Below are 14232 nucleotides of genomic sequence, written 5' to 3' on the forward strand. Positions count from 1 at the left end.
GCCTCGTTTGCATAACGGATTTCAATGGCCGCTGTAGGAGAGAAGAATAACATGGGAGGGACAAAAAAAAGAGTAAAAAAAAAAATGCTAATGATTATTAGAACTGCAATTGAATATACATCATTACATTTTAGATGATCAAATTTGATCAAAAGACCATCGACCATTGTGACATTCACGGACGAACCGAATCTATTGATCGACTCGTTAACATAACCGATTGGTGTTGGGACCGAGTCGCTATTGTGAGCTGTTTTCTTTTTTTTTTTTTTTTTTCTTTTCAATTTTTTTTCTTTTTTATCGCTGTGTGTTTCACACAGATGCAAAAACAAGCTCCCCCTTTCCTCCGCCGAGTGAGACGGAGAACGTGAGCAGGGGAGCTGCTTATGAGAGGGGGGGGGGGGGGGGGTCACTAAGAGGAGTTGGAGAGTCACCAGATTCAGCGAGAAAGTCAGCCGGATTCAAGCAACGGATATTTGAACAGCAACCGGTGAAGAAGCACATGTCGTCAGATAATAAAACAATACTCAAAGGCATATTCTTTATCATCTGCCAAAAATGACCAATATTCCAGCATCTTACTGAGACACTTACAGGAGTAAAAGAAGATTAGACTTCTTGATTGTGTCTGCATGTCTGTATTATACAGCCCCTGGTGGCCAGGGTGGGCACACCAGAAGGAGGAGCGCAATGAATTGGATTGCAGCGTTAAATTACGATGCACAAAGTGTTTAATTCTTTACATTCTATTTAATGATGTGATTACTCTCTGTTTTTAGAAAGTTCAATATGAGAGCATGCTATTTTTCTGCCTGGAAGTATTGCTTTGGTGTCAATTTCTGTCAAGGAACTATGATGAAGTAAGGGGAAGGAGCTTCATTTAGACAGACCAAACCCTTGTATAATACAAAAGGAATTCTTTGCCTGGCCATCAGCCAATCGCAGGGCTAATGGATAAAAATACACATAGTATGTAATTTTTTCTTTAGAGGCAAACAACAGTTTACATTGTTTTGTGTTGCCCCCATTTATTATTCACATGACTAAATGGATTGTTGCCTTGAAGGAACATTTAAACACCATACATTGCTTTGGCATTCCATGTAATATTCTTAGTGTAGATATAAAAAATGGCTTCATTTATTCATCCTCATGTTAGCGTGCCGCTTTCAATAATGATATTTGTATCTACTTGGTAGGTACAAATGATTTCAGCTCCTCTTAAAGCGAAAACCCCCCGAGTTTGATTTACTGTGTTTTACTGACATCTGGTGGTAGGCAGCGGTAACGCAAATAGAAGAATAGTCCAAAGTCCTCGGTTTACGACGTAACCCGAATTTGTGCGTAACCGTAAGTACGACGGTATCTGAGCGACGCAGCGTGTTGCGCTCCGTTCGTAACTTCGAAACCGTATGTCGTAAACCGAGGACTTCATTTATTTGTTATTTAATACAAGTAGCTGGAACGAGCATAATATAAAAATCTAGATTTTAAAGAAAGATTAAAAAATAAGTCCTAAAATGTTTGATTATTGAGATAAAAAACATTCATTTTACATTTGTATGGTAATTAGTGTGCATAACTGAGTCCCACAGGCGTGTGTTCAGTAATTCCCCAGTTAATAAAAAAGATATAATTACGAAAGACAACTATGATTATTAATACATCACGACATATCTTCAAAATTCACAAATAACGTGGAAGTAGTAAATCTGATTGGTGATGGCATGACAGGAAACTAAAACAATAGCAATAACAACGTCAAAATACAAGAAACACAATAAGATTGAAATTAGATTTTCAATAATAATTGATTAATTACTTGATATTTAATACCGGTTACTCAAGTTGTAATCCCCATTTTCGAAGAAAAAGGTCAACGCAATCACACTCCAATTACTAACCAAATTAATGCTGCATTATTTCACTTTGTGTGACATGCCTGCAGGTAATTTCAAAATAATAAAAACGTCACTGACACAACACATCAATTACAGACTCCTAATTATTAGTCATTCTTCAAATTGTAATTGAATGCTCCTTATCGCATCCCCTCAGGCATTTTCGAGGTCAGCTGTTTGGCATTTAAGAGAAAATTGTTTTTTTTATGTCCACTAGGAGGCAGCAGAGGACTTCAGTGTGGTGCTGCTCGCGGGGTTTTGGACGAGAAAACAGCGAAAAAGGCAGTAAATCCAGATTTCTTTTTCTGGAGGTCAGTGTGTGTATAACGTAGACAACGCGGACCACATATATGTAATTATATGTAAATTGTATATCCTACTAGTCAAACGTTTTATAACACCATCTTTTTTTTTTTAACTTCAATTTCTCATTTTACTCTGAAATGAAAGCACAGAACAAATAAAAGTATTCGAGTTACAAAAAAAGTCATGGAATCAATCCACAACTAAAAATGTATTTTAAACCTTTTACTTTTTGAAGGAGCCACGTTGGGCCCACCCACTGCGCTCCATAAAAAGCAATTATGATTAATGCATTATATTGATTAATGATGGATTGTTTTTTTTTGAGAAAACATGTTTGAATTTATTTAAAAAAAATATTTATATTGTAAATAAATGAAACAATAACATAACTATATTTGGGGACTATACAGTATATTTATTAAAAAAAAAAAAAACATAATTTCTAAAAGATTGAATTATTAAACAAGGTAGCAATTAAAACAATCCATAAATCCTTGTTTTTTTTCATACATTTCTCATGTCCTCTTGTATTTTACTTTGTGTGTTAAAATGTGCCTTAATTTTATTTTATTCAGTGACTGAAAAATGTTTTGAATGTTACGATATGAACAAAGATATCCCTTTTAGAAAATACCCGCAAAGTTGCACTCAAGACATCCACACGAGACTTTGAACTTAACAAATAAAGTAGTAGTCTTCCGGTTGAAATCCTAAAAACATCTTTTTTTTTTTTTTTTTTTTAAATTCTTTTAATTTCATGTTCCTCTCCTCTGTGTTTCCCTCTCCGGAAAATCCTCCAAAGCACAAACATGGAACACGGCACAGAGACAGAAGACGGCGACGACCCAAAGGTTACAAAACAGCTCTGAGTGAGAAAAGTGAAGAATTACACACAGAGGCGAGGATGTGAAACGAATAAACGCGCCAGAATTGAATTGAAGTCATTTTGTTCACTCGGCGATGCGAGGAGGGCGGCAGATGACAAATGAAATCTATATTCCTATATTCACATACATCTTCTGTCGGGAGCAGAGCAATGCATTCCTGAGGCTGAGGCTATTTGTGCGTCTTTCATCACCGACGCACTACATACAGTAAAGTGTATACATGTTTATTAAACAACACAGGCCATGACAATAATTCCACTTCGAGTTTAGTCTGGATGCAAGTGTCTGTATTTCACGGTAAACAAAATGACCGTACCGAACCGCCCGTGACACACCGGTGATTCTCAAAGTACGGTAAAGACGGAAGATTTCTTTGCTTTGACTTGCGAGCAAAATTTTGTGATAGAGCGTTGTATGGTGGCAGTGAACTCAACGCATGCACTGTGGCAAATTTAAAAAAAAAAAAAAAAAAAAAAAAAAAAAAAAGCCTCAAGCTGTTCCTGATGCCACTCCCTTTTCTAGTATACTGAGAAATTAAACATAAAACTGAAAATTACACCTGGCGTATTTCAAACAACCACATGCTAATGCTAATTAGCATCTATGTTGCGGTGCGACACAAATGGTGCAGCAATGCATGTACTTAGTCTTAGTATTCTTTATCCTCTGTGAAGAACGACTTATCTTGGTGCCGTACTGATGAGCCGCATATCAGTCTGACTTATACTGCCCCCAAGTGGCCAAGGCGAGCAACGAAAGCGCAGCGCAAAGGTCTTTCAATCAATTGATGCAGTATGAAAACAAACTGCTTAATTGTTTCTAATCATGTCATTATGGAATGTTTATTTTTTTTTATAAAGTACAATATTCTGGAGTGCTATTTTGCCTTACAAATTTACATTACAGTATTTGTTTTGCATGTAACCTTTCGGAACGCTTTGTTTTCAAACATTTGTTGAAGTCAAATTTTCTTGATTTAACTTTTTTATGTGCAATACATTTTCATTGAATCATTATTTAAGTACAATTACAATTATTACTGTTGAAACTGTGCATATTGTTAGACTGGCTTGGTGGCACTTTGTGTGAAAGGTTTGACAACCACTGGGTGTCACGGCATCTTTTCACACAGAGATCCAGCAAAATGGCTGCTTGGGTAAATTTCGTCACCTTTTCCTTTCACGCGGAACCCAACCAAGGCAGGATATCGCCACAACTGGAAATCACGTTGAACTTACACTGCAGTTCCAAGTGCCCGATTCCGATTTATAGTGCCTGAATAATTTTAATGTGAATTTTCAAGGGAGTAATTGACGTGTAAAAAACAAACAAAAAAAACAAAAAAACAAATATTAAATGTTACACAACATTGACTTGTCTTAAACAAGTCAATCTTTTTCTTATCACTTTTTACGTCTTGAGAGGGCCATTCAAACCAATGATGCGGCGATCTAACATGTTAATCACATCGTAGCCCCTCAGGCAGCAAACTAGCGAAAATAAATCTGACCCGTGTCATTCCGGTTGATTATACAAATTCTGATTTCTATGGCAACAAAATAATTGGGCCAAAATGAATCACACTCTTAGTTGGTTAGTGCCACCTTGGAGTTGTACTGCAGCTCGTTTAGGGAGTATCGTATTTGAAAATGAATGAAATGAATTGCGCCAACGACTGGTTGCTTTCACGTTCCATTTCTACCGTCGCTGGGGTTGCCGCCGCAAATATGCCGACGACGATGCCGCTTTGCATTCCTAGAAGCGGGCAATTTGCAGTCAATCGCAACCTCGTCGAATTGCTGTCATTCTTAATCCCGACGACATTTTTGCCCGCTCAGGCGGCAAAGTAGTCAGGCTGAAATGAAGGGAGACCCTGGTGGGTTATTTCCATTTTTGTTTTGGAAACAAAAATAGTGGTCTTAGCTGATTCTGATTTCAATGACAGACCATTTAGGCAGCAAACCGGTGGATTCCAGATTTCATACCCTTTTGGCCCACATCAGATTTTGACGACAGCCCGTTTAGGAAGATGCGATGATCAAACAAATGTTTACGGTTAAGCCTTGTCAATTTGACGCCACTTCCTAGCTGATTTCGACTTCTACGACAGCCCGTTTAGGCAGCAAACTGGTCCATTCCAGATCCCGTACTTGTATGCCATCACATGGGAGCAAACACATCGGAATGGCACTGTCTTGTAAATCCATGGCTAGGTGGACTTTGTGCCACATTTGTGTGTCGTTACCGTTTATACAGAAAGTGAAAAAATGGCGGCCTGCGAGATGTGGACTAAGGCAAGGCAGCACTGATGAGGAGGGGTTGAGGGCGCGAGGCATGTGTGGGGCGGACCTGAGAGGACGAGCAGGCAGCGTTGTTGAAAAGCGTCTCCCGTTCTGGAGAACAACCAGCCTCGTACAAGAGACGAAGGTGTCAAAAGGCACCCGGCGAGGTTTTAACTGGTACAGTAAACGTATCCGAAAGGGCGAGCGAGCGTGGATGTGTGCGTGGACTGTGGAGCCAGTTTTTGTGCGTGCGAGTTTTTGCTGGAACAAGAAAAAGCTTGTGAGTAAAGTTCCAGTTTTTTTGTTTTTTTTTCCCCCCCAAATGGCAACATTCATTCAAAGCAGAGATATAAAACAGAAAGGTCTCTGTACAGTAGCGTGTGTGTTAAAATCAACAGAATGCATGCACACTGCCAACTGAACACTATTTTTCTTTTCCTTTTTTTTGTTTTTTTTTTTAAACACTGTAACACCGTAGGTTTTGCATTGAAACCTTGCACATATACTTACACAAATAATAAAACCTAAAAGAGAAGAGTCACATGCTCTCACGCGGAAAAATAAAATAAAACCACAACCGTTATTAACATTTCACATTGTAGCTGGAGGGAGAGGGCAAAACAGACGAGATGATTGGAATTAAAACCATGAGATGTGTCAAGGGGAGAGAGGCAGGGTTGGTTGCTTGCTGGCGCGGGTGCGGTCACGACTGCTGGCTGCCCCAGTGGCTCTCCACGGGCCGTCGCAGCAGCTCCTCCACGTGCCGCGCCACGTCCATGGTGTCGTCCAGGTCGAATTCTCCGTCCGGGTCCAGCATGGATTCGCTCCTGCACGCAAGGGCGTACAGGACGCTGCGATTTGTCCGCTTTCATTTGAGGTTTTTCAAATTTTGACATTGTATTTATTGTGTTAATCACGCCCGTGTCTTCATTCATGCGGCGCGGTGACTCACATTGGTGGGTACAAGCCGTAGGTGTGAGGGTGACTGACAGGTGCCGGAGAGGCACCGTGATCCATGTAGGTCGGGTTCCCACTTGCTGGATCCGGATTGGCTGTTGTAAACCTGTGAAGGGCACACACACCCACACACCCACGCACACACACACACACACAGAATACACGCAATGAGTCCTTGGTCCTGGCGGTCGTCTAAGCAACTATCCACAGCGTTCCGAGTTCCGTGCCCCGCTGCATCATTACGGCGAAACGACGGCCGGCGCGGCGCGGCGCTCGGCGGCTAACGAGGCTAACTCTAATGATGAGCGGAGGACACGCTCGCTCAGGAGCACCTCGCCATCCTTAATTGGCCTCCTCCAACTGTAACAGCTAAGTAATTGCTCATCTGTAATGCAGGAGCCAATATCCGACGGGAAACTAGAAGGAAGAGAAGGGAAGGGAAGGCGGCAACTCACTCAGGCACCACTTGTTTGATTTGCGGCTTCACGTATCCATCCACCGCCTTGGCTGCACGGGGAAGAAAGAACAATTGTGAGCTGTCAGGACATAGAAAGGCCAGAAAAAGAAGCTACGACGGCGCCTCTTACAGAGCGGAGGGGTGTAATACTTGGAGAAGACGTCGTCCTTGGGCTTGTCGGGGTAGAGGAAGAGGAGGTGGTTGAGATCGCTGATGCGGTCGGCCAAAGAGCGAATCGTGAAGTCTTTGGTTGTGTAGGGCATGAGGTTCCACACCATTCGCTCCCCTGGAAATACGACCACGCCCGTTAGATTTTGCCAAGTACATTTCAATTTTCATTTCCAAGTACATCCATCCATCCATCCATCCATCCATCCATCCATTTTCTGAGCCGCTTCTCCTCACTAGGGTCGCGGGCGTGCTGGAGCCTATCCCAGCTGTCATCGGGCAGGAGGCGGGGTACACCCTGAACTGGTTGCCAGCCAATCGCAGGGCACATAGAAACAAACAACCATTCGCACTCACAGTCATGCCTACGGGCAATTTAGAGTCTCCAATTAATGCATGTTTTTGGGATGTGGGAGGAAACCGGAGTGCCCGGAGAAAACCCACGCAGGCACGGGCAGAACATGCAAACTCCACACAGGCGGGGCCGGGGATTGAACCCGGGTCCTCAGAACTGTGAGGCTGACGCTCTAACCAGTCGGCCACCGTGCCGCCTATTTCCAAGTACATTACGTTTTTCATTTTAATTACTTTTCTACTGCAGTCCATTTAGGCAGTATAGTAATTGAGCCTCCGGCCGATTGCGTCCATGTTCAATTTTTACTGCCGCCCGTTAGGCAGCAAAATAATTGGGTCAAAATTAAGCGGCGGCTGCCACCTTTGAGTTTCGGCAGTACAGAAGCAGTTGCTTGTATTCCCCTCTAAAACCACCCCAAGTTGGTCAATCAAAACACTACAGTTTGTCTATTTTTTTGCTTCTGTAATCTCCAACAGAGTGATTTGTACCTCATACCTGCTTTGTTGGGGTTTTCGGCCACCCAGGCAATCGTGACCCCGCCGATCTCGGAGTCGCTGAAGCGCAGAAGAAAGGTGCCGTTTGGCTTGGACATCAGCATGTCTTGAGCCTGCTGCTTGTTCACAAAGCCCAGGATGGCTCTTGGAGAGGAGGGGAAAGAGGAAAAGAAAAAAAAAAAAAAAAGGGTTAGAGAGAGCGTTATTCGAGTATATCTTTAGGACAGCTATTGTAAATTTGGTTTAAGCAGAAGTACATTTTCCTGTGCGCTCACCCGTCGTTCCAGTGCGGCTTGAGATGCTTCTTCGTCAGCTCCATCACGCCGTCGAACCATTGCCAAAATGTGAAGTTCCTGCCGGGCAAGCTTTCCTGACAAGATAAAGCGTGAAATCCACATTGCAATACATTTGCCACACAAATTGCCACTGCGCGCAAAGAAATCCTAATCCATGGTGCGTGTTGTTTGTTTGTGGCGAGGGCTCTTGTCGTAATCGAATGATGCGTAATTGTCGTAATGTGTTGCCGGCTTTGTGAAATGGAGAATGAGGCTGTGTCTTCTCACGGTGTGGACAAACAGAGCCATTAAGATGAGGACTAAGCTCATTTCGCACGCCACGGGGGGGGGGTGCTGCAAAAGAGCATGACAAATACGTCTGTGCGTGCGAGTACAGGCTGCATTCGCCACTCAATGGAAAACAAAAATGGTTCTCCAATGGTTTAATAATTTGGGCCTCTGGGAAAAGGCGACCAGGAAGGGGCAAAAAAAAACCCATGAGGAGTTTCGAGTACAAGTCGTTACATTGTGGCTGCGGAGAGCGGAAATCACAAGGAAACTGACTCTGTTAAACTGTGACCAGGTCATCGTCACATTGCGGTCGTCCTCGATGGTGTTGCTGGAGTTCCCGAAAGCCTTCTGGGCGAGGAAGACCAGGTTCTCCTCGGAGAGGCCGTGGTTGCTCTGCACCTCCGCCTTGTACTTCATGTTGATGGCCTCGCACAGCTGAGGCCATAGCACCTTGTCTGGCACCAGGAAAGGCACGCGGCCCTAAGGACGACAGGCAAACACCGTTATGCCCAAGCATTAGCGTGGAGACGTGTCTCCCACACTGATGGCGCTGGTGTATTTGAACTGTTTACAGTTGGGTACACACATACCTACTAACCTCCCTTCCAATCAAAATCAGCAGAGGTGCGATGATCGGATGTCTCTAAAAGATTATCCAGAGCGATTTTCCATTCGTGTGAGTTCGCAACGTGACAAGATTTCCCCAAAATAGCAGTCTGTCAAAATGTTTAATTTGGTTGGAATGGCCACTGCAACCTGAGTACAACACATCACGAATTTTGTATATTGCATGATGGATTCCGGAGAAATTGAGGGTTTGTTTTTTGTGTCGGAGTAAATGGTCATTTGGGGTTTTTGCGTCAGTAAAAAAGTATAACTCGATTATTTCCTCGACCCTTTCACTGAGTCTACTACTCGGGTAAACCTTTCTCCGATTGGGTGACAAGTCTCAGTTAAAAATATCCTCCGACAAGCTCGTACGGGCCGAAATTCTGAGGGGTTCTCCAAGTCGACGTGCCAAAATGACCGAGACATTTCAAACGGTGTCACACGGCCCTAAAAAACTCAACTTCAATAGAAAATGGAACATGATTCATGGGAAAAGCAATGTGGGCTTTGAATTTATGCGATATGGAAGATTTTAGAGGGATTTGAAGTGCTCGGTCGATTTTTTTATTTACTTCCTTTTTCAATTTCTACAAAGATGGCAGCTACTTGTGACTTTGTTACTCTGTTACTAAGTTACCTTGAGCAATTATCTCTGCGCACAGCATGGCCAAAGATGTCTGACAAGCCTTGAAACTGATTCAAAAGAGCAGGCCTACATGCCTAGGTCATATTGGAACATTTTCAGAAAAATACAAGAAAAAAGACAACAAATTCAACATGAAGGGAAAGTCCAGTTGCCTTGATTAACTATTGCAGACTCACCATGACCTGATGACTGAGAATCTACACAGACATCAATAAAAAACTATTTCTTACAAAGCACAAGTGGTATTTTATTTTTTTTGAATTGAAATTGTGACAGTAAGTATGGGTTTCCCCAGCTATATATGTTATCGTTCCTCCCACTAGTTTTTGCTGATCACGCCTTGATCAATACCAATACAGTACTGTAAACGGAACCACTGGACCTAAGCCACAAAGTCAGGGAAGTTGTGGTGATGCGGCGTCGTATCAGGCAGTGAGAATGCAAGTAAAGCATCGTACACTCTCTGGAAGATGTGGACTTGAGCAAGGCAAGGCTGGCCAAGCGTGATTATCAGCGACGATGTCCCACACACCAGCTATTCATGATAACGCGTCGTACAATACACGAGGCAATCCGTGCTGTGCTCCAAGCATGGCACATGGGTTGCAGCGCCAAAGGTCAAACGCTTGAAAGCCCGCGACTGAGGACGAACTTTTTGACCCCAAAGGAAGTATAAAGGCTTGCCATTAGAGACGATGAGTCACCGCATTACCCATCACTGCGCACAGTGGGTAACATTTATTGATGGCGTGCATGAAATGCTGCTGCCCGCTGGGCCGAGGCAGACCTGAAAAACCTTCTGCAGGGCGTCCATGTTGCTGATGATATTTCTGGGTATCGCTCACCTCCCGTTATGCCCGACGACTGCTGAGTGTTACGCAGGTCATGAGCTACATTTAAAGAAGGATTTTATCGCAGAAAGTTTTCACATATACTTCAAGAGTGTTTTACCGCTGCACAGTACTGCTTCAGTTTAAATAAAAACCTCAACCTGAAAACCTAACTTCAAATTGATGTCCTAAATTAAATCCTTAATTTAAAATCTTATCCCAAATATGAAGCCCTAATTTAAATTGAACTTGAAAACCTAACCCTCAATGAAAACCCTAACTCTAAATTGGAACCCTAATCTTAAAGTCCAAAATTATATCTGTGTTCGGAAAAACCTTACCCTAAATCGAAAAGTGAACCCTTAATTGAAACCCTGAACAAACTTGAAACCCTAAACCAAAACTTGGGAATTAAAACCAACCATAACCCTGACTTGAAACCCTAACTAAAACCCTATCCCAGACCTGAAAGGCTACATTAAAGCCGTAATCCTAAATGGAATACTTGACTTGAAACCCTAACCCTGAACTGAACCTATAAATTGCCACCCTCACTAACAAGCACATTTGAGTGAGATTCAAAAGATGACATCTGTTCTTGCCGTAAGGTGAATGCTGGTCATATTCCCTTGAATGACTCACTCGCAGTTCTCTTAAACAACGAGTGAAGAGTTTCACAAGAAAGGCTTTTGAATCGGGTGACGCGCTGTGCAGTATGAATGTGTGCACCTAGTGGATGAATCGAATTGAAGGAGACTGGTGCCAGTAAAAAAAAAAAGAATGTACTCACGGGCTCGGCGAATGCGTTGTCCCACAGCACTGTCGCCGTGGCGTTATTGTCTTGGCTCCCGTGGACTATCACCACTACAGGCAGCGACAACGTCTGTGGAGCCATAACCAGCAATACAAGCAACATCAATTCTATATGCTACTAGTACTAACACGGATCTACTGCGGAGCTTCAAGGTTGTCCAATGCGCACCACGACTTGCGAGATAAGTCAAGATAACGAGCCGTCGCTTGACCAATTTTGTCTTCAGTTGCAAGAATTTGTTTTAGTTATGAGCATGGAACGCGGTGACACTTTGCCCCTACTAGCTTAACTTTGCGGTAAGTACACAGCTCAAAGGGACGCGTTGTTAGGATTCCCACATAGTTTCTCGACAGGACACGCCCCGCTGCAACATGATTGGCTCCGGTGTCGCGCGAAGGGCAGGCTAAGCAGATGTAACGAGATGACCATCCCAAACGTGTATCAAATTTGTGTATCAAATAAAAAACAAAGAAGTTTGTTATGGTTTAGGGCTAGGGGACGCTTTTAGGGACGCTAAAACAGTTTAGGATGGGGTTAGGTTTAGGATAAGGGTGGGTAACATATTCTTTTCCAGTCTGGAAGCAGTCGGGCGTGTTTTACCAGGATACAGCAGCCAATCATAGTGCAGCGGCGCATGTCCTGGAGCCAGTAGACCAACAAGTGGGAAAGCATCCATGCTACTTCAACCACTTCCTTGGGCAAGCTCGCACCGGACATATCTTACCGAATAATCCTTTTCGAGGATTGTAGCCATAACAACAAAGAAAGGGAACTGACTTTGTTGTAAAAAAAAAGGCAACCACAAAATTCACATTCATTTACAGTACATTTTCATTCAACTGAACTGTTTTTGTTTGTGTGTGTGTGTGTGTGAAATTCATGTTTTGTTGGTTTTGTTCTTTGAACAAACTAATTATGTGTGCGACTGATGCACAGTTCATTTTGTGTACAAGTAAAATATATACCTGTTTTGTATTTGTAATAATCCATATTTTGTTCGTCCAATTACAAAGGGTTCCGTGAATGTATGTATAAAACTTGCGGGGTGCAGTACCTCTGGCAAGGTTAAGAACCACTCGTTTAAACATAAAACCAAGAGAATTACATGTCGTGGATTGAACCAAACCACCTTACAAAAGTCCACTAGCTTAATGCTAACACACAATGCAAAACACTATAGCTGCGCTAATGAAAATAGCATTGACGTTGGGCTAGTTTGAACCATTTAGGCAACGGATAGTGAACACAAACAGTGCAGCAACACGTGGACAGACATTATAACAATGCTCGCAGGGATATATTCTTTATCCTGCGAAAAATGACTCGGCTATATTGCTGCAGCTTACCGAGTCAGTCGTGAAAGTTCTTTTTGTATTATGCATGTCTGCCCCCATGAAATCATAGTGCACCAACTATTGTTTTGTAGAAAACTGTATCATAGAGTGCTAATTTTCCTGTTAAAAACATATTTCAACAATGGAATATGTCCCAACCCGACAAAACAAACAAATTTGTGGAATTTCCACTCATTTCAATGGGGTGGAACTGAATTGTTTTAAGTAATGAGTGTGGTAACAGAACCAAATAAACTGGAGTCAACACACCACTGCACAATAAAAGGTGCTTTCCTTTTTTTTCTCCGTGCATTGACTCACCTTCACTTGGAAGACGAGCTCATTGCCTCCGACGCTGAACTGGGACTCGAAGAGAATGGTGAATTTCTCCTCCGTCACCGACTCGGCTCCTCTCCTGTCCGACCGCTTGATCCTCTTCAAGGACTGCGTACATGAGACATGCAGAGTTTTAAATCCTTTGACAAGGCTGAAAACGCTGCTTGTTGCATTACCAACAAGATAAGATCGCTCAGTTTGGATTGAGCGTTCTATCATAGTCGTTCTATCATCATCATATCATATCATAGTTCTATCATATCGTTTCGCTGTCTTTTTCATTACTGTATTTAGAACATTTAATATGCTCAAGATATGACATCCTTATTTTCCCGGGCATTTCATTCACTTGAACAAATATACGGTAAGCTTCCCTCAAATAGAATAAACAAACATTTGAAGAAATACAGTGACAATACTTCGAAGCTTTTATTCATCCGAGTGTGACGACTTGCACAAGGGTCCTCACCATGTTCCTGAAGTGAGCGCTGAGCGTGCCCGTCGTTTGGTGATACTCCATCACGCAGTTGTTGTTGAGAATATCTCCACTACTGTCACTAAAAATAACAGAAAGCAAATCGCAACAAGGAGCCATTAAATGGATGTTTCACAAACAAAGGATGGGTGCTGATGGTAAAACAAGCTGCCTGCCTGATGGTAAAATAAACCCTGCCTGCGTGGAAAAAAGACTAGACAACGGCGTTATTATTCACCGATTTAACTACTGGCGTTGTCCAGCTGCGTTTGGAATGTGGAACAAGGCGGCAGAACGGTGCTAAAAGTGGATTCTGCACGGACTCTTCTGAGGCATTGTTGGAGTTCCAGCCATGCCTGTGTGGTGAGGCGTGAATCATGTGTAATACATTGCAGACCAATTGTAACCAGTACTGGGAAAGTCATTTAAAAGTCTTTTTTTTTTTTTTTTATAAACATTACTGTCCCTGAATTGTGAGATTTGGTATTTTTACCAAAGAAATAAGTAGCAGGGTATCAGCACGCTTTTCTCAGGCCACTTCAATCAAATTGCAGACCTCTCCATTTAACATAGTGTTTTAGATTAAATTTATCCGCTGTAGTAATCATAAACTAAAAACATGGATTGATGTCTACTTCGTCCAATGGCGCAGCGGTCACGGAAAAGCGAGCAAATGACGAGCAGGAAAGTGGGCGGGACTTAGAAGCCCAAGGCACTGAGAGAGAAATCATACTCAGTTATTAGGACAGTTTGCTTGTATATCAAATAAATTTTCCACGTTGAAATGAATTCAAATGCCATTAATCTGTTCCAGG

At 42.5% G+C, this 14232-nt stretch overlaps 1 protein-coding gene across 2 annotated transcripts in view; it reads right to left on the reverse strand.

Annotated features, from left to right (window-relative positions):
* Positions 1–2928: 2928 nt before the first annotated feature.
* The window catches only part of stat5a (signal transducer and activator of transcription 5a), a 48159-nt gene continuing 36855 nt past the window's right edge, over positions 2929–14232 (reverse strand). For both annotated transcript variants that reach the window (XM_061701610.1, XM_061701609.1), the window contains 10 exons: positions 13412–13499; positions 12928–13050; positions 11249–11341; positions 8647–8853; positions 8083–8177; positions 7809–7951; positions 6921–7076; positions 6789–6840; positions 6329–6439; positions 2929–6203 (listed from right to left, as the gene is read on the reverse strand). In XM_061701610.1, the coding sequence (XP_061557594.1) occupies positions 6080–6203; positions 6329–6439; positions 6789–6840; positions 6921–7076; positions 7809–7951; positions 8083–8177; positions 8647–8853; positions 11249–11341; positions 12928–13050; positions 13412–13499 (1192 nt within the window). In that variant the 3' untranslated portion in view covers positions 2929–6079. The remainder of the gene's footprint in view (positions 6204–6328; positions 6440–6788; positions 6841–6920; positions 7077–7808; positions 7952–8082; positions 8178–8646; positions 8854–11248; positions 11342–12927; positions 13051–13411; positions 13500–14232) is intronic.

The sequence above is a fragment of the Phycodurus eques genome, chromosome 16 (genome assembly GCF_024500275.1).
Source record: "Phycodurus eques isolate BA_2022a chromosome 16, UOR_Pequ_1.1, whole genome shotgun sequence".
Taxonomy (NCBI): Eukaryota; Metazoa; Chordata; class Actinopteri; order Syngnathiformes; family Syngnathidae; genus Phycodurus; species Phycodurus eques.